Source organism: Podarcis cretensis (genome assembly GCF_951804945.1).
Source record: "Podarcis cretensis genome assembly, chromosome: 10".
NCBI lineage: Eukaryota > Metazoa > Chordata > Lepidosauria > Squamata > Lacertidae > Podarcis > Podarcis cretensis.
The window spans coordinates 7,140,094-7,164,833 of NC_137179.1; the positions used below are offsets into that span (position 1 = coordinate 7,140,094).

Below are 24,740 nucleotides of genomic sequence, written 5' to 3' on the forward strand. Positions count from 1 at the left end.
GGAAATGAAACAGGTTGAAGCACAAATATGGAGACATGTTGATGCACAAAAATGTGTTTTAAGGGAATCTGATCTCGTACACCTCCACACTGCTGCTGCTACGAAAGCCTGCAAAATGTAGCTTGCTTTCAGTGGAAAAGGCCAACAATAAAAACAAAAGGCCAGAGCTTTTCCTTGCATTGGCCAGGATCCAGAGAACTACACTACTTCCAGAGAACTACTCTACAGTACTAGTTTTATACCCACAAGAGGTGAACCATCCCACATGGCCAGCTGCTTTTAACACTGCAGGAACATGCAAAACCAGATCGTTGTTAGCCAGAGGACTCTGCTATCTAAAGCGCACTTGGGACTGGGAGTCACATATCCCACTCAACACTCCTGAAGTAGTTATTTGGATTCCAGCTACTGGATTTTACAGCAAGGGTGAGTAATCTCCCACTAGATGTTGTTGGACTCCAACTCCCACCAACCCCTCCTAACATGGCCAATGGTCCGGGGTGATGGGTATTATAATCCAGCAACATCCAGAGGACCACGAGTTCCCTACCCCTGGATGCCACTATAGCACCAATCATACAAGCCCCATACATGTAACAGAATGCTAAATCCAAATGCCCACACAATACTAACACATAATGGGAAAATAGGTCCAGAGATCAACCTTAGAGCTGCTCAGGAAGTACTCTTCTAATCTGACTTCAAAGTTTTGCACCTTAGCCAATGCCGATCAAGACTCAGGTGCCAATTCCACAACTGCACTGAATGTTTTGAGTGGTGTACAAACTGTGGCTTCATTTATGGAAAGAAAGCTTAAAGAAGTGGGGGCCAACCTTTTGTTAAGTGTGGAAGGATATAAAGTGGACTAGGAACTGTGGAGAGATATCAAGTGGACTAGGAAAAGCAGCCACCATTGTTCTCTTAACAAATATTAATCAAAAACAAGCTGCTTAAAATAGCAATCACACCCTTCTTCTGGCTAGCTATAAAGGATGTGCTTTGATATGTTTGGAGGTATGGTCTTCAAGGAAATAACTCTGAGCATGCTCAGAAGGCAGGGAGGACTGCTCTTCAAGCAGCCCTACTTAGCCCTACAGAGGCTGAAACTGCCCTCATAACAACAGGAGGGAGAGGGAACCCTCACAACAAGGACTGGAAAGCTAACTATCCCAACGCTCAAATTCCACGTCATTTTTTCTGACCAGGGAAGGACCTCTTTGTCAGTTATACTTTCAGATTAGGACTGTATAAGTGGTGCAGACCAGTAGGTTCACAAAAATGTCCGCAGAGCTTCTCTGAGTTAAATGTAGTATTAAAACGTGTGTGGAGTAGGAAAGAGTTTGTGGCTGTGAGATTTTGGAGAAAATGTTTTCTTTTAAATTGCTTGACATTCTTCTTGAGAGAGCTATGCCCCAATAGCCCAGCCTCCACTGAGTGTTGTGCTATTTGCATCCTTGTTGCTAGTAAGAGAAAATTATGAATAGGAACACAAGCTTTCTCAGATGTTGCCCTTGGTGATCTGAGGGATCATGTCCCCAAGCAAAAAATGCTGAGTTCTGTTCAAAAGAAAGCCAGGTGTTATAATAATTGCAAAGTAAAGTACGGCAATATTTTGAACTATTTAACCAGTGCTTTAAAAAAAATGTTTAGAGGTACTCTCATTTTCTTACTCATATTGAAATACTGCCCCTCAATGAGGCCAAACTTAAATTCACAAAATGTTTAGGGGGTATGTGTACACCTGCATCCCCTCAGAAAAAAAGCACTGAATTTAACCAGTTCACAGATCATTTCCCCCCACCCTGGTTCTAAAACTTAGACGCTAGACTAGAGAATGCTTTGAACAAAGCATTAACCGTTAGCTCTTAGAGACATGGTTCGAAACTATCTCTCATACACACAACTACTAACCTACCTCTCAAGGCTGATGAGCAACTTAATAATGTAAGAAAAGATTAATAAGCCTCAATGACCTTTGGGTGATAAAGCAGTGTACAATTCTAAGGAAATTCAAAAGGAAAGAAAAAGCTGTATTAGAGTTGTTTTCAATCCCAAACCAATCGCTCCAAGGACAAAGGCAGACAAAAAAAAAGTCTGAATCAAGTATATATTATGATGGAAGAAGTCTCTCCAGGTCTATAAAATCTGTCACCTTATAGCTGTGAGGGCGAGACAGGGGACACAAAAACGGTAAGACTGCTAATTTAACAGGGCAATCAGGAAGAAAAAGGAGGGAGGAAAAGAAATCAGACCTAGTATGCTGACTGTCACTTCCCAAGAGGTTAAAGGAAAGCTCCTTCAATACATGTTGACTGAATCTAATCAGGAACAGTAAATACCAAAAGGTCCTTCATCCTCTGTGGTTATTTTAAGGTGGTATCTCAAGGTCACTACACCTATACATTTGGTTTTGACCTGTGCAGAGCTTAATTGTATTGAGTAAGCCTGGACTATGGTTTATTTCAAATTTCGTGTAATTGATCTCTGCCTTCACAGAGAGCTGAGCTTTGTACATAAATCCCTGAAATGAACTCCCACCCCTGGAAGGGATCAGGCTAGCCTCACTCCTCTTTGAAAATACTAAATGAATTTGAAAGTTCAAAAGGGTTGCCATTCACAGTCTCCAGAGGAGTGATGCCCTTCTCTTCACAGACTGCCAGTTTGAAAGGAGCCCTCCACTCTGCCTGGGAAGCAAGACATTCCACTCTATGCATAATGTGCTCAGCCCAGCCTTTACCTACTCAGGTACTCCACCATGTATGCCTATGCTTCCAGACAGGGTTCACTCCATTCTGCACACCTGTATATACCCATCCAACTGCTTTCTGCAATATTTATTGATTTTCGGCAGGAATCACAAGCAGATGCAGAATCTCACAATCCTATTCCTTGTTCACAGAAACCGATGCAAATATATATAAATGCAGACACCCTAAGCTTCCAGGAAGGACTGGAGAAATATTGCCATCACTATTTAGCAAGGTTGTGTCACATTTTTATTCACAAGCCCTATTGAGGCTGAAGAAGTAATTCTACAATTCTAGAAGCCACCACCATGTTGTTAAAGAGCTGGATGATAATGTGCCTGAGCTGAAAAGTCAGGCCTCCTGAACTATTTGGGCAAACATGCATATCAACTTCCCACTGCGGCAGGAAGGTAAACAGCGTTTCTGTGCGCTCTGGTTTCTGTCACGGTGTTCCGTTGTGCCAAAAGCGGTTTAGTCATGCTGGCCACATGACCCGGAAAGCTGTCTTTGGACAAACGCTGGCTCCCTTGGCCTGAAAGTGAGATGAGCGCCACAATCCCATAGTCGCCTTTGACTGGACTTAACGGTCCAGGGGTCCTTTACCTTTTTTACCTTAAACACATACTCACACAAACGTATCTGAAGTCTATCTGAAGAAGTGTGCATGCACACGAAAGCTTATACCAAGAACAAATTTAGTTGGTCTCTAAGGTGCTACTGGACAATGAGCTCAATGAGACATCTTTCCCAAACAATGCTAACTCTGCTCCTTTAAAATTAATGTTAGGCAATAAAACCAAAAGTTTAAAGATGCAATACATGTTCTCGCACACCAAGATATGGTTCCCTCCGTCTTATGAATCCCGAAGCTCAACCCAGGACACAAAAGGTAATGATGAAATGGGCAACTTCCAACATATGTATGGACTCTTTCCCACACTACTAAGTAACCACAGTCCACCTGACAACTCTTAAGCCAACATAAGCACCACTCACTGGTCTATAGGAAATACTATTTTAGTTCATTATATATCATTTCCCAGAAAGCCTTAATCTTTGGGCACGTCCACCAGAGGTGACAGAATGTACCTTCAGCCTCTTTACATTTCCAACATTTATTATCGGGCAAATGATAGATTTTTGCTAGCTTGACTGGGGTCATGTACCACCTATATATCATTTTCATAATATTCTCTCTTAAGGCATTACATGCCGTAAATTTCATACCGGTGGTCCACAACTGTTCCCAGTCCGCAAACATAATGTTATGACCAATGTCTTGTGCCCATTTTATCATAGCAGATTTTACCATTTCATCCTCCGTGTTCCATTTCAGCAGCAGGGTATACATTTTTGATAATGTCTTAGCTTTGGATTCTAACAATTCTGTCTCTAGTTTTGATTTTTCCACCTGGAAACCGATTTTTTTATCTAACTTATAAGCCTCCCTTATTTGAAAATAATGTAGCCAGTCTCGCACTTTATCCTTTAATTTCTCGTAACTCTGTAATTTCAATTTGTCACCTTCCCGTTCCAAAATCTCCCAATATTTTGGCCAGTTGGCCTCCATATTGAGTTTTTTCAAAGCCTTCGCTTCCATAGGCGATAACCACCTGGGGGTTTTGTTTTCAAGTAAGTCTTTATATCTTGTCCAGACATTAAACAATGTTCTTCTGACAATATGATTTTTAAAAGCTTTATGCACTTTAACCTTGTCATACCACAAATATGCATGCCACCTTAAATATACCTTCTTGAAGAAACCAGAGGCTTTTCTCCTGGGTATGGTCGGCCAAGTGGTGCCAAAGAAGGATAGAACTTTTTTCATGTATGCTACAGCAGCAGCAAGAATACTCATTGCAAAGCATTGGAAGACACAAGACCTGCCCACCTTGGAAGAATGGCAGATGCAAGTAATGGACTATATGGAATTGGCAGAAATGACTGGCAGAATCCGAGACCAGGGAGAAGAGTTGGTGGAAGAAGATTGGAAGAAATTTAAAATTTATTTACAGAAACATTGTAAAATTTTTGAATGTTAATGACGTTGGAATGAAACGAAGTGGTTCTAGTAACAAGGTAAAATAAGAATATGTAAGAAGGGATGGATTTGGATGATAATGTAAAACTAGAATCCGTGTGGATAAATAATTAAGGATAAAATATGAGGTTATGAATTTGCTGAATTAATTTTTAACTGGAATACAAAAAAGGGAGGTGCGAGGAAGTCAGGAAAATAAGTAAATGAAGATAAGATATCATAAAAGAGGCTCTTTTTTTAGTTTTGTATTTTTATTTTTATTTTTTTCTTTTCTATGTTAAATTTTTTGGCTTTGTATGTTTGTATCTTTTTGTGTGTGTGTGTTATGATTCTGTAACTCTTTTTTGTTAAAAAATTCAATAAATATTAATTAAAAAAAAAGGAAATACTATTTTAGAAAATGCTGCCCAATTTTTACACATGCATGTGATAAGCAGATCGGTTCCATGTTGATGTTTTCAGTATAATTCTTAACCATCAAATTCAAATGAATTATGAAACAATAACCAAGCTAAAATTTTTTCAGACACCATCAAAGTATTTCAAGCAACTAGCAAGAAAAGAGGAAGTTCAAATTCCTTGTTCAGTGATTATCCACTGGAGAGGCTCTGCACACAAATAATATTTGCAATGGTAAGGGGGAGGGCCTTCCCTGTCATAGCACCTATTTTGTGGAATTCACTCCCAAGGAAAGTCGGCCCTAACTAGTTTGTTGCCCCCCCCCAAAAAAAAAAAGTTCAAGAAGCCTTTTCTGCTCTCTGAAGGCTGTTGTTGGGGTTTTTATTCAAGGACTGGACCTGCTACTGACTCTAGAGCTGAGTTTTGTGTTTAGGTTGGTTTTCTGAGTGTAAAATTTCACACTGCGACAAAATGTTCCTTGTGTGGGTGGAAGAAATTCCTGCTCTCTGGCTTCTCCTCCACCACCAGCCCACACCCACAAAAGCCAAGAGTCAGGATCAAGAACAGAGAGTAGAACCAGTAGAACAGGCAAGGGATGAGGAACGAAGAGCAAGATCAAAACACAAGATCTTATCACTCAAGCAAAGCACCACGGAGACAATAACCAGTCTTATACTCCTTTCCACCCAGGAAGAGCCGATGTCCAGCCTGGGCACAGTTAGTCCTAGATAAGCAGCAGTTTGCCACATGAAGCAATGTTCAGCAGCTCCTGATGCTTTATTGCAGTGCTGGATAACAGAATCCGTCTAGCAGGCCAGATCCTGCGCTTCTTCCTGTTGGCTCCCTTGACAAGTGGGCAGAGTTGCCTACATGTCAATCACCTGATTCACCATGACATTACCAAAAGAATTGGGAGACTACTCTTAAGTGTGCTTGCTATTCTTCCTTTGCAGATGCAGTTTCTTATGAGTTCAAGCCATGGCTGAAAAGGAAATGTGCTGTTGCTGCTGTTAATTAAATTTATATATCACTTTTCATTTGAAGATCACAAGGCTGTTTACAATATAAAAACACAAGCCAGGGATGTAAAGGAAGAATCAGGAGTACATTTACAAGCATGCCCTCAATTCTTCTTCTGTTTACCCATGGTTTAAACTTTCCAGCACCTGACAACTTATAATATCAGACCCAGGAAGGTAGGCCTGGTCAGTCTGGGGGGTGAATCTCTAGGGCTTTACAAGCCTATTTAAGCAAGCAGACCAAAGCACTGGGACTCACCTCTGAACTGAATAGGGAATTGTGTTGATTTCACTATGATTAATGGAGTGCTTCGTGATTTGTGTAGTGCATATAACTCTGGTTACTTGTAAAAACAGAACAGCAGGTAAATAAGTAAGTAAATTAAATCCAGGCTTGCACTGTGTGGGAAAAACCAAATGCATATTGGCAGAAACGAAGCATTTTCTCTATTACACTACACATCCCTTCACCTGCTTGATCTTGTTGCGCGAGTTGGTGATGCGCTCCGTGATGCTCTGGTAGGTGCGGATGGCAGTAGTAAGTTCAGTGTAGTGCTGAACAATCAGCTCATCCAAATCATGATCACACTTCTCGTATGCTTCTTCCAGCCGACCCTTCTCATTTTCCCTGTCCTCAACATCATCACTGGTGGACAGAGTCCTAAAAAAAGAAGAAAAAAAGCAATTGAAGAAATGGCTTCACAACACAGAAGGCCTCCATCCTGGAAAGCTGCCACTACTTTATTGTTCCTTATAATTCACTGAATGTTATTTTCAAATCACAGAACTGCACGCAGACGACCTGTCACTACCATCACACACTGCATAAGCCAGAGGTCCTTTAAAATCCTCATTAGCTATTGTACAAAAGGACTAATGAGGTCAGCACTCATCGGATCTGAAAAGACCTCCCACCATCATCACCTGTGTGCATCTTATTATAATTTATGTATTCATTCTTATCCTACTCCGTCTCATGATTTCAGGGTTTTATTAGCCCTGTTATGTGAAATGGAAGGCTCAATATCCAGCAAAGAGTTCATATTGTATAACAGATAATCAGATCCTGGGGAAACAAAGGGGAGAACAAAGGAACGCCTGAATCTGTACCCTATATTCAAGGATGCAGAAAGACTTTCACTCTGGAGCAAGTGGGGCTGATCAGACAATTTTAGGGGCCTTTACAGATACAGGTGTTCTCTTGTCACGTGGAAATATATTGCAAATGCTAAGAGCCCACACATGCCTGCTCCTCCCTAGCAGTCTCGTTGCTACCATACGGGTTAGTTTCAAACCATTAAAGACTGTCCCTATCAGCTTAATTATTAGGCATGAACTTTCAAAACAAATATAGTTTCTGAGTAAAAAAAATGAACATAGGCAGCATATTTATTTTGTCACAAGACTAGACAACAGAAGGCTTTTGCTGCCTACATGGTACTGACTGTATGTAACAACATACAAAGTGCCTAAGTGACTCTTGCACTGTTTGTTGTTTTTTTCAAATTGAATCTCATTATTTCAAAACCTCTATAATGATTTTTCCCCTCCCCAAAGTTCACTATGATCCCGAACTTTTGGAACTAGCAGTGGCAGCAGGTCTCAGCTATTCCAAACAGCTACAATTTTCTCCCACTATTTTTTAATAGAATGTCAGAACAGTCCTGGCTCTCACCTTTCTTTCTAGCCGATGTGTGGAAGCAAAAGTGTTTGTCTATTTCCTTTTCAAGGTCTGCTCAGATAGTTTTGAGCAATAGGTCAAGTGGTTTGAAAGGAAAATCACTGAAGGTCAACCTAGCTCTCCACTCTTGTACAATTTGCCTTTCAATTCTGAACTTGTTGAAACAACTAAAACTATGCTCACCTAAGACTAGGGACTCAGTTATACAGCTGCAAATAAAACATTTTAAACGTGTTGTAAATTACAATATACAAATGTGACACTAGATGGCAAAAGTGAGCTATGGCAAATTCAATGTATTTTTCAAAATGTTTTTTTAAAAAGCATTTTCACGTTTTTTTATATGTGTGTAGATTTCACCTCTGACACACTGAAGAAGCACAGGAGAAAGTGAGAATGAATTACAGTCAAATAATAAGTCCTCTCTTTTTCTGGAAGTAACAGTACCTGCAGAAGAATAAATGGAAATGGGCCTATAATAATTATATGGTTGAGAAAACAGGAAGGAAATTATTTCTCAAGTGTGCCCAAAAGCTTTCAGTACAGACACTGGAAAGAACAGTAGGAGCAGAATGCAAGACCTTCTGAATAATAAGTCCCAAATCAGAAATACTCAAGTACACAAGCCTCTTTTCCAAAGTGATGGCTTTGGACCTATCACATTCGTAAGAAAGCACTGATCAGAGAACTTAGAACATTAAAAATACCAAGAATATAAGAAACATATATAAATAACTACTTAACTCATGCCACTAAATGCTGACCAAATGAAAGGACGACACTCACATCTGGATAATCATCTATTGTGTCTTAGCAAGACTTAAATGGGAAGTAAAAAAAGCTGTGAAACAAGTGTCAATAATGTTTAGCTACTGTTGATGTTGATGTTGTTGTTTAGTCGTTTAGTCGTGTCCGACTCTTCGTGACCCCATGGACCAGAGCACGCCAGGCACTCCTGTCTTCCACTGCCTCCTGCAGTTTGGTCAGACTCATGCTGGTAGCTTCGAGAACACTGTCCAACCATCTCGTCCTCTATCGTCCCCTTCTCCTTGTGCCCTCCATCTTTCCCAACATCAGGGTCTTTTCCAGGGAGTCTTCTCTTCTCATGAGGTGGCCAAAGTATTGGAGCCTCAGCTTCAGGATCTGTTCTTCCAGTGAGCACTCAGAGCTGATGTCCTTAAGAATGGACAGGTTTGATCTTCTTGCAGTCCATGGGACTCTCAAGAGCAGCCTTTCTCAACCTATGGGTCCCCAGATGTTGTTGAACTACAATTCCCATCACCCCTAGCTAGCAAGGCCAGAGCTCAGGGGTGTTGGGAGTTGTAGTCCAACAACATCTGGGGACCCATAGGTTGAGAAAGGCTGCTCAAGAGTCTCCTCCAGGACCATAATTCAAAAGCATCAATTCTTGGTGATCAGCCTTCTTTATGGTCCAGCTCTCACTTCCTTATATCACTACTGGGAAAACCATAGCTTGAACTATAAGGACCTTTGTCAGCAAGGTGATGTCTCTGCTTTTTAAGATGCTTTCTAGGTTTCTCACTGCTTTTCTCCCAAGAAGCAGGGATCTTTTAATTTCATGACTGCTGTCACCATCTGCAGTGATCATAGAACCCAAGAAAGTAAAATCTCTCACTGCCTCCATTTCTTCCCCTTCTATTTGCCAGGAGGTGATGGGACCAGTGGCCATGATCTTAGGTTTTTTTTTATGTTGAGCTTCAGACCATATTTTGAGTTTCCCTCTTTCACCCTCATTAAAAGGTTCTTTAATTCCTTCTCACTTTCTGCCATCAAGGTGCCCATTTTTTTACACAGGGAGGGCACTTTCAAACAGGCATCTGACTCTTGAGCAACATTTCATAGTAGCATATAAAGCATGTTATAAAGGAAGAGGAAGCCTTTAATATATGTAGGAGCTGAACAGTCACCAAAAGAATACAACAAAAACAGATGTTTTCCTCTTTTCTTTGGCAGGAGGAAGTTGTGAGTCTCCTGATTAGTGTCATCAGCATCCTGGATCTCCTCATTAGCACCATTAATATATAGACCAAGCAGAGGGCTTTTCTCAGCCTGAGAGCCACACTCCATCAACAATAAGCTTCTGTGGACAGACTTGGATCAGGCAGAGCAGGGGTTAGCAAACTTTTTCAGCAGGGGGTCAGTCCACTGTCCCTCAGACCTTGTGGGCATCTGGCCTATATTGGGGACAGGGGGGTTAATGGATTCCTATGCCCCACAAATAACCCAGAGATGCATTTTAAATAAAAAGACACAGTCTACTCATGTAAAAACATGCTGATTCCCGGACCGTCCGTGGGCCGGATTTAGAAGGTGATTGGCCCAGATCCGGCCCACGGGCCTTAATTTGCCTACCCATGAGGCAGAGGTAACAACTGCATTGTTGCAACCTCTTTTCTTGAACTGGGAAGTGTGCAGCTTGAGCAATGGAACTCAAGCCCAGTTCTTCTCTCTATAGAATCCTTTAGACCAGTGTTTCCCAACCTTGGGCCTCCAGATGTTTTTGGCCTACAACTCCTATCATCCCTAGCTAGCAAGACCAGTGGTCAGGGATGATGGGAATTGTAGTTCAAAAACAGCTGGAGGCCCAAGGTTGGGAAACACTGCTTTAGACTGTAAGGAAGGGAAGCCCCACACACACACCCATCCCCGCAGTAAAAAGCACTACACGGGAGGAGGAAGTGGCTTACGCGGGGCATGCATTTTCCAGGCCCATTTCCACCACTGCTCCCATTAAACTATGAACCTTTTTCACAAGACTCTATTTTTATTAGTCCGCAATATTTTGTTCCATATTAATAATTATCCTTCTTCTCAATAATAAAAATCCTCCCTCAATCTAGTTGGGAATTTTTATTATTATTATTATTATTATTATTATTATTATTACAAAAGTTTTTCTTCACATTCAGACTGTTACCATGCTCTTTTCAGTCAGAGCCTAGCAAAAAGCCTCCGAAAAAAAAATCACCAGGTGTGCCATTATGATCCAAACATTATGTTCCTTCAGAGCAAGGCAAGAGATACTTAATATTCTCAGGACTCTACATACATTCCTGCTGAGATTGCAGAAAAGTAAATGAAGGGAATCTGAACACTCACTGTGGTCCCATTAAAATGTTTGTTGGAGCAAAGTCAACAAAGTGTTTGCAAAGGAGGTAGGGAGGAGGAGAAATGAAGTGTTTGCCCTAGCAAAAAAAAACCAAAAACTTTTCTGCTTTCAAACTTCTGAAAACACTACTGCAAACAGAAGGCAGGATAATAAATACATAAATATTAAAAAGCTGGTGTATATTTCAACTTGATCTGCTGGCAACCACGCACCTCAGAAAATAATAAGCTATACTGCATTAATTACCTAGATAAAGGGTGGGCAGCCTTCAGGCTTGTGGGAGCTATGGGGGGGGCGTTATTAGAACCCACAAAAAAACTCACCAGCAAGTGGTTCAGAGGTGGCACCATTCTCTTAGAATAAAGTCCAGGAATTTGCTTTTAGTATCAGAACTATGCTGACAGTCCTGTCACACAAAAATCCACTCTTGGTTTTTCCTCCAAAGCTTCATGATCCCTCCGGCCCATGGGGCACATTCCCTGACACCTGCAGCGTCCTGTCTCCCATGCGCCCACTCTTTTCTCAAGCCCAGTTTCTCAAGCATAGGTGGAGGACAGTAATTTCAGGGGTTACAACTGGAATGGTAAGGGTCAACCCTTTCTTTACAACAGTGATTCCCCTCAAAACCATCCCTCCCACACTCCAGTTAGGTACAGTGGTGCCTCGCAAGACGAAATTAATTCGTTCCGCATGTCTCTTCGTCTTGCGGTTTTTTCGTCTTGCAAAGCACCCCTATTAGCGGCTTAGCAGATTAGCGCTATTAGCGGCTTAGCGGTTATTAGCGACTTAGCGGCTATTAGCGGCTTAGAAAAAGGGGGGGAAAGGGAAAAAACTCGCAAGAACTCGCAAGACATTTTCGTCTTGCGAAGCAAGCCCATAGGGAAATTCGTCTTGCGAAGCACCTCAAAAGACGGAAAACTCTTTCGTCTAGCGAGTTTTTCGTCTTGCGAGGCATTCATCTTGCAGGGCACCACTGTAATTGCTGATGGGCAGGGAATGAGTGTGCAAGGGTGTAGAGCATGCACTATGTCCACAACAGCTTCTCCAGTTTGCAAACCTGCCCACAGGCCCAGAAAGACCATGCTAGGGGATGCCAACTGAATTTAGAAAGGGGGAGGCTTTTTTTTTTTTAAAGTGGGGGGTTACTATTCTTAAACAACAGTACAGTGGTACCTCGGGTTAAGTACTTAATTCATTCCGGAGGTCCGTACTTAACCTGAAACTGTTCTTAACCTGAAGTACCACTTTAGCTAATGGGGCTTCCCGCTGCTGCTGCGCCGCCGCACGATTTCTGTTCTCATCCTGAAGCAAAGTTCTTAACCTGAAGCACTATTTCTGAAGCGTATGTAACCTGAGGTACCACTGTAAGTCAAAAATCTTGAAGATGTACTACAAATCACTCAAAAATCTACCTTATACCTAGCTTATAACTGATAACCAGCAACCCCATTGTTCTAGCAATTGTCACTTTTTCAAAACCAGCACCGCATTTTCCAAAAGGCCTTATCTCCTGCAGCTCCTCTGAGAGGTTTACTGTGTGTTCATATTAAACCTGCCCCTCTTGGACTAGATCTGGCCACAAAGACAAAACAACATTGACTATGCAATGCCAGCCAAAGCGGGATAGTATCTTGAAACCGTATGCAATGGAACTTATATTTCAGAAACACATTTATTTGCCACCCTTCAGTTTCAAAACTACCTCTGGCATGCACATAATGAAGTCAAGTCATGTACAATGCCCCGCTAGTACATTATCTAAATCTAGGACCTTGCTCCATTCAGGCAGGCATTTAAGTCCTTTCTATTTAGGCAAGCACTAATTATGCTTAATCTTTAAAGATAATATTTATTTCAAGGGATTCTCAACAGTACCTCTTGTTTTGCCATTGCATAGACTGGATAATCTATGTGGGTTGCATCCAAAGCTAGTCAGAGTAGACCCATTGGAATTAACAAGAATGACTAACTTGGGTTTATTCATTTCAATGGGCCTACAAGCAGAATTTAGCTAGATACAACCCTATGTTTTAAATGTTTATTTTGGCTGCACTGTTGTGATTTTATTGTATTCTTCTGTGAAAGCTTTTTTTGAAAAATGGATATATGCATTTATAAATAAAAGCGGACAAGCCTGCCAACTCAAGAACTGCAATAAGATGCAATGTTTTAAAAACACAAAGTTACTTTTAATGGGAGTGTAAGAAAACATGCAAACAGCCATGCAATTTGCCACTTGGCTACTCATCCAGGCTGAGCAACAACAAAGAAATAGAAGGTTAAGGTTTTTGTTTTGTTTTTTAAAGGCATTAAAGTGTGTACTTTTCATTTGGGCTAATTCGTTAAAGGCCAAAAAATCGACAAGAAGCTGAAAAGGCAGGACAGGGTGTCTCTAGGTTTCAGCTACCAAGTAAGATCAAGGAGGAATGGGTGAGATCCAGGTTATGTGCCTTATGTGCTTCATGCAAATAGAGGGGAGTTGCAAACGACAAAAATGATTCCTCACTCTCCATCCCTGCTTTTTGCCATGACAGAAAATACTAGTGACAACAAGATTCACCTAAAATAACAAATGTGGGTAAATGCACTGAACCAGCATTTCCATAGAGAGCAATCACTCCCTTCTAAAAACCAGCTCAGGTGGTTGAGTGCCTATCCATTTATGTAGAAGCAAAATGCTTGATACTTTATGTGACTGGCACTTTTAAAAAAAGTCTAATATTGGCTTCTAAGAATTTTAACTCCTCTAAGAATTTCAAACTACTAGGGGCTGATTACAGGTCTGGATCTAGCAGAGGCGAAAAGAGGCATGTGCTCCAGGATGAAGTTTAGAGGGGGCAATAAAATTGCTCTCCCCTGCTCTTCTAGTGAAGCAAGCATGAGAGCCTCTGAGGGACCCTTTTGTCCTTGGAAGCCCCCTTCCCACAGCCCTGTGGAAGGCAGGCAGGGCAGACAAGGGGTCCTAGGAAGAAAAGATAGGAGCACACTGCCCCACACATCCTGCCTCAAAGGTGTAGCCGCTAAAAGGAGAGAGGGAGGGAGGTACTACAGATCAGGCAGAAAGGAGTGCTCGGAAGCATGCTCAGTTGCACTGGTGGAGGTCCCTCCACCAGTCCACACCTCTCCCTGGGCAGGCTCATGGACTCCCAGACCCAATCAAGTATATGGGGAAGGGTGCCCTTGGGTGGGTCTCTGCTGTAGGAGGAGGTGCCTTGCTACTCTCAGGCTTACTTGGGAGTAAGTCAGCCACTCCCATCGGGCTCCCGTAGGGCTGCTGGCAGGGAATGGTACCATCACCACACTCAGGAAGCTGAGAAGGGAAGAATATGGAGAGACTCCCAAAGGAATTAGGAAGCACTTAAAGAAAAAAACCATGATATTTTTCTTGGTTAGCCTCTAATTTTCTTTTTGGTCATCTTTATTAGTATTGAATGGCATGTTTGAGTGGTAGCCATCTGTCAGGGAACATTTAGCTGTGATTCCTTCACTGCAGGGGATTGGGCTATAAGACTCTTGGGGTCCCTTACAACTCTACAATTATATGATTCTATGTCTGTGTGTATCTTGCATAACTGAAAAGCCAGCTTTAATACAATTAATCTTATTTATTGAATTGGTGACAGCAGCCCTTATCGTGAACTTCTGCTACTGGAAACTGGCTATAACCATCATATTCCCTGACTGGAGTTCATAATTAGGGAGAGTGGGGACAGCAGCGCAGACCATTGCCCCATGGCAAAATCTGTAGATCTAGCACTGTCTGGTTAGATCAGTTCTTGAACAAAGCTCACAAAAAGACTGCCTAGCTAAACCAACACTCACAATTAACTTTAAATTGAGCTGGGCCTGAATCCATGGAAGCAGCTCTGCCCACTGCAAGAGTGCGGCGATGCAGCAGAAGGAGGACTGGATTGCTTATCTAGATTCCAAGAAGCAAGGTGTCTGGGTTGTGTTTTTTAAGGGTGGTTTAGTGCTGCCCTGAACCATTTTTATACATCTCAGAATTGATTCAGACATCTGAAATCATTTTCCTGGGAATAAACAATTTGTCAGTTTTATTTACTTGAAAGCAACTGCTGTCTTCATTGCATGTCCTCAGAAATATCACTTTCATTGAGGTAATATAATATTTACTTTGATTAATGAGTTAAAGCACGACACTTAATCGACTAAAACATTTGATCAGTTGACAATTCATAGCAGTGGAAAGAAGCAACACTGAATTAAGACCTCACAAGACAAATCTACAGACTCCACTCTACTGCATGGTACAGAGGAACAACAGATAATTACTACACCAGTCTGCAATATTAGGCAATCAATCAGAAAACAATTTGATAATTCGCCAGCCCTGACAACCTGCTACTCCAAAAAACACATACTGGAAGTGAACTTCTACCATAAGATTGTCATCACAACAATTACATGTGGAGAAAGATACCACACAAAGAACATAAAAGAAGCATCCTCAGACTGACTACATGTGCCACACATGTGATGTCATCTGTCCTTGTGTGCCATATTTTTTCCTTTCCATTCCACATCTCAATGGGAAAATTGGGGAGGAATATGACTCCTTAGGCTTTATGTTAACTTGTTTTCACATATTTTACCATAGAGTTTCATTAAAGTTCAATATATATTTATTCTACAAGCTATATCATTGTTTTGTTGAGTTAAATCTGCTCCATGGTTTAATGTTCAACTTTAAACATGAATGTGTATTTTTCCAATCTTACTATTCTGCCAGAAAGACACACCTAAGGTTTCAGCAAATGCCTTTGGCCATGTTAGATGGCCATTAGAGAAAATACATTTTTTGCTAGAGGCACTGTACCTATGTCTCTGATTCCATAAATGATATTCCTCATTATCCAAGACTGCCCCATTCACAAAGCAGTTACAGCTAAATTCTTTCCTCTACTACCTTAACTCTGGCTCATGGTTTAATCTGCATAAAATCAATTTTTTGCTAGAACAGAAAGATCCATCATGGACAGGGTTGCTTCTTTTGCATTAGAAGCACAGAGATCTGAACAACTTCCCATGAACTCACAGGAAAACAAATGTTTCAATATTATCTGAATGGGCTTATTTTTCTTTGCCTTGTTACGTAATTCTGAGCATTTATAGCACTACATAGTTCAGATACTGGGGCTGACAGGGATCTCTGGCCATGCACAAAAAAACTGGAAACCTGATGAAACTGATCGATAAAGAACAGTGGACTAGATGGAGCTTTTGCCTAATCAGGTAGTCCTAAGGATCACTTCAGGAGTGCCTGGCGGGCTCTGGTCCATGGGGTCACGAAGAGTTGGACAAGACTAAACGACTAAACAACAACAAAGGATCACTTCACATACAAGCTTGTTGGGATCATCTAAAAAAGGTCTACTTCAGGCAACATTTATTCATGCTGTAAAATCTAAGAGGAAGCAGAACAGGATTCTTTCTGTGGTGGCCTCTCTTGGAAACATCCATCTAGCCGTTCATTTTAAAAGGATGAAGAACCACCTTTTGATAGGAATTAGCTTATCTATAAAAAAGTAATTTATTAAAACATACATATGGAGTTCACATACCATAGCACATTCACTATGCTAAAGATGTGCTGGATGAGAATGTGTGAAGTGAGTTGAATACTATAGAAAGGAAAACTAGGAAAACTATGTTCCTTCTCTATTGTCTTTGGCCTCTGAAAAAGACACTCCTCTTTCAACAAGCCTTCCAAAATCTTTATCTCAGCTTATATATGTCTAGGGAGCAGGCCTGTATTTCACTCTGTCAACCCTAAACAATAAAAATGTCTTTGATCACCAGTCATCACTGACAACAGCCACTGGTCTGCATCCAAAAAATGTAGCATTGCCACAAGTTTTCCACTGCATGCTTTTTAATTTTTATGTACACTGCTTAGACAGAAACTTTGGTAATTTAAGCATTCTCAAATAAATAATAAATAGTAAATAAACGTTATTTAAAGCCCAAGTTTGGACATGGAGTATATTCTAGTAAGTGTCCAGAGGTGTGTGCGTTCACTGCTTTCAGAATGTAAGAAATCTTATTTGAATGTTATAATTGAAAAGTTATTTTTAAGGACAACTCCCATATGAAATTATCTACAGCTTCTGGCAGTACTTAACCTCAAAATAGATATCTGATAATACATTCTGAAATCCCATTGAAGCAATTACACAAATTGGCGGGGGGGATAAGCTAAAATATACTCAAGATAAATGAAATAGGGATATTTAGTGATTTAACCTAAAATGCATAACACATTATCTCATTATTTCTTCAATTTCACTGAGCATACCTATTTAGAAAGCAGGGCATGTGGAACAAAAAAGGCGAGCTGAAAAGGCTACAGATTAAAATATATGGGAGATAAAATATGCACCTGGGGAACCAGCCATTTGCTGGAAGGAATATCAGTTTGTACCTGTTAATAGAGATGGACTGTCGGAACGAGGGATATCAACAGCAAGAACTGACAAGTGCCCAGACACAACTAAAATCCTTCCCTCAGTGGAATTTGTGATACAGCTCTAATTCTCAGAAAGGAGAATGTGTTGTCAACTGTTATCACACTGCCAAACTAGAAAAGCTCTCAGTTCTTTGCATCAGGCTCAATGGGACAAGCTGATTCACTAGTAGAGATGGACTTGAATTTTTAGTTCTGTTATAAGACACTAACTATGCTTGTTTGCTGCTCTGAGCAAAGCAAACCCAGCTTAACCACAGCCTCAAGAAGGTACCTCAGGAAAACCTCACTTCCTTCAGCCTTAGCTTCCAGCCTACCCTTACCCCAACAATATTAGAATGATAAGACATAACTGTTGTCCGAATTAAGATGAGGTACACAGAACACTTGAATTGTTCCACTCACAAAGTTCCACTCACAAAGTTCGCAACAAGGGGCATCTACTTCCAGGTTTGTGGAGCTCGTAACCCACAGCGTTTGCAAGGAGGACGGTACATAACACGAGGTTCCACTGTATTGCTCTTCTAAAACCGAACTACTAAGTATTTGCATAGTACAGTCACAAGCATTCTCTCCCCATTCCTTACAAAGGCAGGCCAGATTATTTTTTTTTTTGGGGGGGGGGGGAGCGGTGCTGGTGATGAGAAATAGGAGCTCACCATAAGGACACCACGTGAATTCATGGTTGACATATCTGAACCAGAGATTGCTTAGCTTGAATCTTTAACCATACTGCCACACCACACCAAGCACAAACAGGCAAGCCAAAGAGTGAGTTAACAATGTACTTTTGGAGCAGCATGGGACTCTTAATCTCAGGTTTGAGGTTTCAAACCCCACATTGGTCAAAAGATTCCTAAATTGCAGGGGGATGGACTAGATGATTTTGGACTAGAAGAGAGCTTGTGCCGTATCGAAACATATTTAATTCAACTGCCTTGCTGGTACCTCTTAGCAAATGTTCCTGGTAGTTTGAAATCATTGGGCCGTTTCAGACGTTATGCTAGACCAAACCAAGGCTAAGTATGAACAGGTGAGCACTCACGGGGGTGGGGAAACATGGCTGCCTTATTCTTCTGCTCCTGCCGCCGCCACCAAGAGCTAAGTCATAGTGTATGTAGCTTGTGTTAGGTCCCAACCTGGAAGCATGCTTTATCTCCCACAGACTAACCTCAAGTGGTAACTGGTAAGCCATGAACAAGCCTGGGTTATGGCTCATGCTTTTTCTAGAGCAAGACAAACTACAGTGGTGCCTCGCAAGACGAAAAGAATCCGTTCCGTGAGTCTCTTCGTCTTGCGGTTTTTTCATCTTGCGAAGCAACCCTATTAGCGGCTTAGTGCTATTAGCGGCTTAGCGGCTTAGAAAAAAGGGGGGGAGCGAAAAAAGCCCATAGGGAAATTCGTCTTGCGAAGCGCCTCGAAAAACGGAAAACTCTTTCGTCTAGCGGGTTTTTCGTCTTGCGAGGCATTCGTCTTGCGGGGCACCACTGTATCAGCCCAGCTTCAGATGCAACAGTAAGCCAAACTATGGCTTAGTGTGGGGTAGTGAGGTGGCAGCAGAAATGAAGGAGGAATGAGGAAGCTGCAATTTTTCCTGTGCATTCCTGCATACTCATTCATTCATGCTCAGCCATGGTTTAGCCTAGTGAACTGGGCCTCTACTACCTATAAGAACATCCATCAGTATATGTAAGCTATGACTACCTTCTCCTTCAGTATTTACAAATATATATAAACTCACTCATTGCTTAATATTAAGTCCAGATTAGTTCAACAGGATTTGCTCTCAAGTTAAGCATGCATTTCAGTATTAGTGGATACCTTTCTATACTATTTCTCTATTTCCTTTCTGAAATTCGAACTTTATTGAAACCAGATAATCCTTCCTAACATTCAGAGTGTGTCCCAATGACAAAAACAGTCTCATTACGTAACAACCAAACTTTGTTTTCCCAATTAAAGAAGGCCTTTAAGACAGAAGGTTGGTGGGGTTGTCATTTTTAAAGCAATCCTTACAAGTCCAGTGTTATGCAAGTTTACTCAGAAGTCCCACTGTGTTCAGTGAGGTTTACTTCCAAGTAAGGGTGCATAGGACTGCAGCCTGAACTAGATAACAAAAATCATAACAATAAATAAAGGCAGATACATTCACCAATTAAAAAAATTCTGACAAGCTCTCACCAAGACATAGCATTTGCTAAATGCCAGATAGCTTGTTTCAGAATACAAAAGCCATTCCAACCAAGTAGGGGCAAAACAAAAGGTTAGGAGGAGGAGGAGGAGGGGAGAGAAAGAAATCAATAGAAGCACATAAACATATCCCTCTAGAAGACAATATTGTCCAGTTTGTCCTTCACCAGTTGGCTGGATTTCTCCACCCAGTACACTACATTTTAAAGATACAAATACAGATCGAGTTGCATCTCAAACACTCCGTCCACCGAGAGGTTTTTAGACAGCAGCTACAATTACAGCCTTTAGAATTTTTACATCCATTAGGTAGTTGTCAACCATGCCTTTAAAACTATACCCAGCACAATTTTATTTCACCGTAAATTGGTGCATTAAAAAACTCTGAAGAAGTGTTGATACTTTAACAGATACCTAAGAAACGGTCAATGGATTATTCACTAGCACATTACAACTGAGGAGATAAACTAGAAAAGGAAAGCAGTCCATAAACATTGCAAAGCAAAAGATGCATTTTTTTTTCTAATTCATGGCAACACTTTAAAGACAGGAGGTCTATGATTTCCTATTTCCCCATACATTAGTTTTGCAAGTGACACAGAATGAGGGATCTAGACAGCTAGGCAAAATAAAGGCACTAGACCCACGGCAGCCTCAGGGAGCCTTCCCATCAAATTCTATGTGCCTGCTGAAGGACTGGGCAAAGAGAAAGAATCTTTCTTCTCCGCAGAAAGATGGGGTGACGGGGGACACCTGTTTCAGTTCTTATCCAAAGCTGACTCTGGGTGAGAAGAGACACACCTCTTTCCCGAGCCTTTCTTGCTTACCAGAGTGTTAAACCATCTCAATGCAATTAGGATGGCAAGATGTTTAAATAGTATAGCATCCACTAAGAGTGACATGAAGAGGCTTATGAGGTGGGTATGTCCTCTGGTGTTGCTCGTTTGGTCAGAAATCATTGTCCATATTAACGTCGATATTTGTGGATTCTTGTGATGGGGGGACTAACGGATGGACAACAAAAATGGATCCTGCAAGTTTTTATTGCTGCAAAGAGATCTATATATACTTCAGGGTTGTAAAGACAAACACTCACTATCCATTCCTCAATAGTCTGAAGATTTTACCTGATTTTATTTGAATGCATATTATAATTGTCAATTTCCTATTTGGACTTATGGAGAGGTTACGGTAATATATATGTTTACATTAGGATTGATGGATTATTTATCTTTTTGATGGATTATTCTTATTGTTAAAGTGATCTGACTTTCTTTCTCCCCCTTACTTCTGTCACATTTGCTATTTCTTCAAGAGTAGCATGACTATATCCTCCTTGGGACAAGTGGCACATCTGTAAGAATCTCTGTTTATTCAGAAGTTCTGTCCACTAAAAAAGGGCCTGCACTATCTGAAATAATTTAAAGCAGGGGAGGTTAAACATTAGTCTTGGGAGCTGAGCTGATCCCCCCAAGCATTTTTTTCTGTCCTGCTCAGATCCCACCAATTTTGGTAGTAGCAGCAATAAATAAATAATATGTACACCTCTCTGCCAGCCCAGCACCCCAGTAGGGATACAGATCAAGTTGATTATTTAATTAGTGGAGTGGGGCAATAACCCCCTTCTCAGCTGATCAGTACAGGTCAGCTGCGGGAGGTGAGGTGCTGCTGTGAGTGCCTGTGTGCACAAAAGATTATGGATTGGAATGAGGTCCGGGGGGTGGGGGTGGGATGGAGATGGATGCATGTAGCCCTTGGACCAAAAAGCAGGAGACACTTCTGACTTAAAAGTCTCAGCCGTGGAAAATACCCCATTATGGTTTCCAAAAAAAGTCATTAGTTGTTTTCCTGAATTAAATGCTAGGCAATAAAGTCAAAGGTAATGGGCCTATTTGAAGAAGCAGTGGCATCATTCATTCATTCATTTCTATACCGCCATAGCATAAAATATTAGGGTGGAGTGTAAAAATAAAAACACCATTAGAAATAATGCAAATACTAATTAAAGTGATTGATTAATCAATAAATTAAATATTAAACAACGGCAAAGGCCTGCCTGCATAAAAAGGTCAAGAGACGCCTGAAAGTCAAAAGTGAGGATATGTGCTGAATCCCCGCTGGAACAGTGTTCCACACCAAATGCCTACCTTCTAGTTGAGACCAGTCAAGCCTCTATAACACTGGTGACAACTATTAGCGCTCCTCTGGATGATCTCTGCGATCAAGGTGGGATATAAAGGCTCAGGGTACATAAGGTACCCTGGACCCAAGTTGTTCAAGACTGTGTATATCAACATAAGAAGCTTGATCCTGATGCAGTAGCATATGGGCAGCCAATGCAGATGTTTTAGACCAGAGGTGTTGTATGTTGCTTGGCTGGTTGCCTCATCAGCAATCTAGCCACATCTATGAATCCAATTTGCAATAAATTTTAGCAAAAGATATGTCATCCTCAAGCCTCCAGAGTATGTTCGATTTCACTGAGACCCTCAGCGGCAAATAAATTCATTCAACTCCACCAGAAATCCAATCATGATTGAGAACACCCTTTTTTTCAGAATTTCATAATAGGAAGGAAAAAATGGCACCTATTCAGAACAGTCTTTCTTTTCTTTTTTAAAACCCAAGCTCCTGCTAAAAGAGCATCCACTTTAATTTCCTTTGTGCCATTTACTTTTTGCAGTCAGTTTGGACAATAAAATTAATAGGTCACCTTTCATTTCCAGTCAGTTTTACTTTCAAAACCTCATATTGTACCTCAGCACCGCAATGCCTTGATAGCAAACACGGCAGGAGCAAGCTTCCAGTGCCCACACAAGAACTATTTCAATCGATTTCTTTTGTATCCTAAATGTCAGAACTCATGAGATCAGTTTTCATTAACAGCTCTGTTGTATAATCTTCTAACTTACATTTTCAACCTAAGCTACAGAAATGAACAACCTTAGATTAGGTCTCTCAACCCCACATTCAATATATGGAAAGGGGAAGGCAAAAATGCAAGGTAATTCATCCATTTATGCAGTTCACAAATCACCATCTGACCATTACTGTAAGAATAAAACAAGGTAACTGCAAGCAGCACTCTGGTCTCCTTGGAAAAAAGGGCTTGTGTAAAAGTAATAAATAAATGTGAGCTCTGGCCCTCATGCAGTCCTTCTTTAAAACACAATATGGTTAAATACAACTTAAATAATAATATCAAATGATGAACGGCAAAGTTATTTGTATCACTTGATAATATAATAATAATAATAATAATAATAATAATAATAATAATTGTATGGCCTCACTGATTAAAGGTAGTTCAGGTGAGATCACCTTGGAGAGGCACAGGAATATATCCAACTCTGCAACTCCGTTTACACAACAGACTTCCAAGTGCACACAATGGAGCTTCCTTTTTCTGTCCTGCTTTTCCAGATCCACACCTACCCTATAAAAAAGCTCCTGAGAGTGCGAGACCCTTTTAACTCTCTGGGATATGATTTTGGAGGTGTTGTGGGGGAGGGGGACCCAATCCACATCAGTTTAAGGTTCCCACTTTACTGCATTCCAAAATTAAACGGAGTGAAACTTCACAAGTGCAAAAAAAATGAAAGATGTTACATCAATCCATTCACATTCATAAATAAGGGATTCTGCATAAATATAGGCTGACACATGAGTTTATACCAACCAAGTGTGTGATCATAAGTGCCATACCATCTACCCGTATTTTAGAAAGGAATGTGAACAAAACAGCAACACGGTGCAGATGGAAAGTTAAAAAGGTAAAGGTAAAGAACCCCTGACAATTAAGTCCAGCCGCAAACGACTCTGGGGTTGCGGCGCTCATCTCGCTTTACTGGTCGAGGGAGCCGACGTTTGTCCACAGACAGTTTTTCCGGGTCGTGTGGCCAGCATGACTAAGCAGCTTCTGGGGAACCAGAGGAGCGCACAGAAATGCCGTTCATCTTCCCGCCAGACTGGTACCTATTTATCTACTTGCACTTTGACGTGCTTTCGAACTGCTAGGTTGGCAGGAGCTGGGACCGAGCAATGGGAGCTCACCCAGTCGCAGGGATTCGAACCACCGACCTTCTGATCGGCAAGCCCTAGGCTCAGTGGTTTAGACCACAGCACCACCCGCGTCCACCCAGATGGAAAGTTACAATACTCCAAAAGTGGGCAGGGTCAACAAATTGGAACACTACCAAAAAACGAAATTGAGGAAAGGCTCACTTCAGAAAGCAACAATGTGGGAAGGCTCTAGCCAACCTACTCACAAGACGTAGGCAGCACAGATTAAATCAACTAATATCAGCTTCCCTCAAAGAGGACCATTTTATCCCATCAATAACTGTATTGGATATGAAATTGTTTTTATATATATGAAATTGTTTTATATATGTTTTTATTGTTGATGGTTTTATTAAATTGCTTCAGGATATTTCATAGTGATTCATAAATGTAATTGAGGGTGGGATTCAACAGTGCAAGCATTTCTGCTTGCCAGATGGAATGAAATCTTCTCTTCTCCTCCTACACTCTGTCCTGGGGGTTCTCTTCACCCCCTCCCCTGAGTCAATTTGTAGGAGGAGTGCACAGGAAGAGAAAAGCGGAAAATGGCCAGTTACGTTTGTGGTACTTGTTGGACTGGCTGCAGCTAGCACACCTATTTAGTTGAATCTGGACCTAAAGAAATAGATGAAAGAAAGCCCCACAGACCCATATACAGATATGACCAGAAGATGTGAGAAGACTCATTTCATTTCTAAAATGCATGAATGCAAGTCTTACCTCTGCCTTTCTACATCACTAACTAATACCCCCTCTCAATATAATCTCAGCCTACTCAATGGCGTTCTTGTTACTACTTCACATTCTCCACAGCATTGGAGTCTCTCAAATTAAAAGTCCCTGGGAGAAGCTGAGGCCCTTTCTAACCGGTCCTTTAAATTTTTTATTTTACCTCTGCAGATGTAAAGCCACTCTGATTTTGATTCAGAACATTCACTTCTACACAAACAGTCTCAGCCAAGGAGGGGTGCTAACACAGCCCTCTAC

General features: G+C 41.1%; 1 protein-coding gene across 1 annotated transcript in view; it reads right to left on the reverse strand.

The window, feature by feature from the left end:
- EXOC4 (exocyst complex component 4) overlaps positions 1-24,740 on the reverse strand; it is a 376,341-nt gene that overhangs the window by 348,545 nt on the left and 3,056 nt on the right. The window contains exon 2 of the mRNA XM_079992331.1: positions 6,678-6,867. Within this exon, the coding sequence (XP_079848457.1) occupies positions 6,678-6,867 (190 nt within the window). The remainder of the gene's footprint in view (positions 1-6,677; positions 6,868-24,740) is intronic.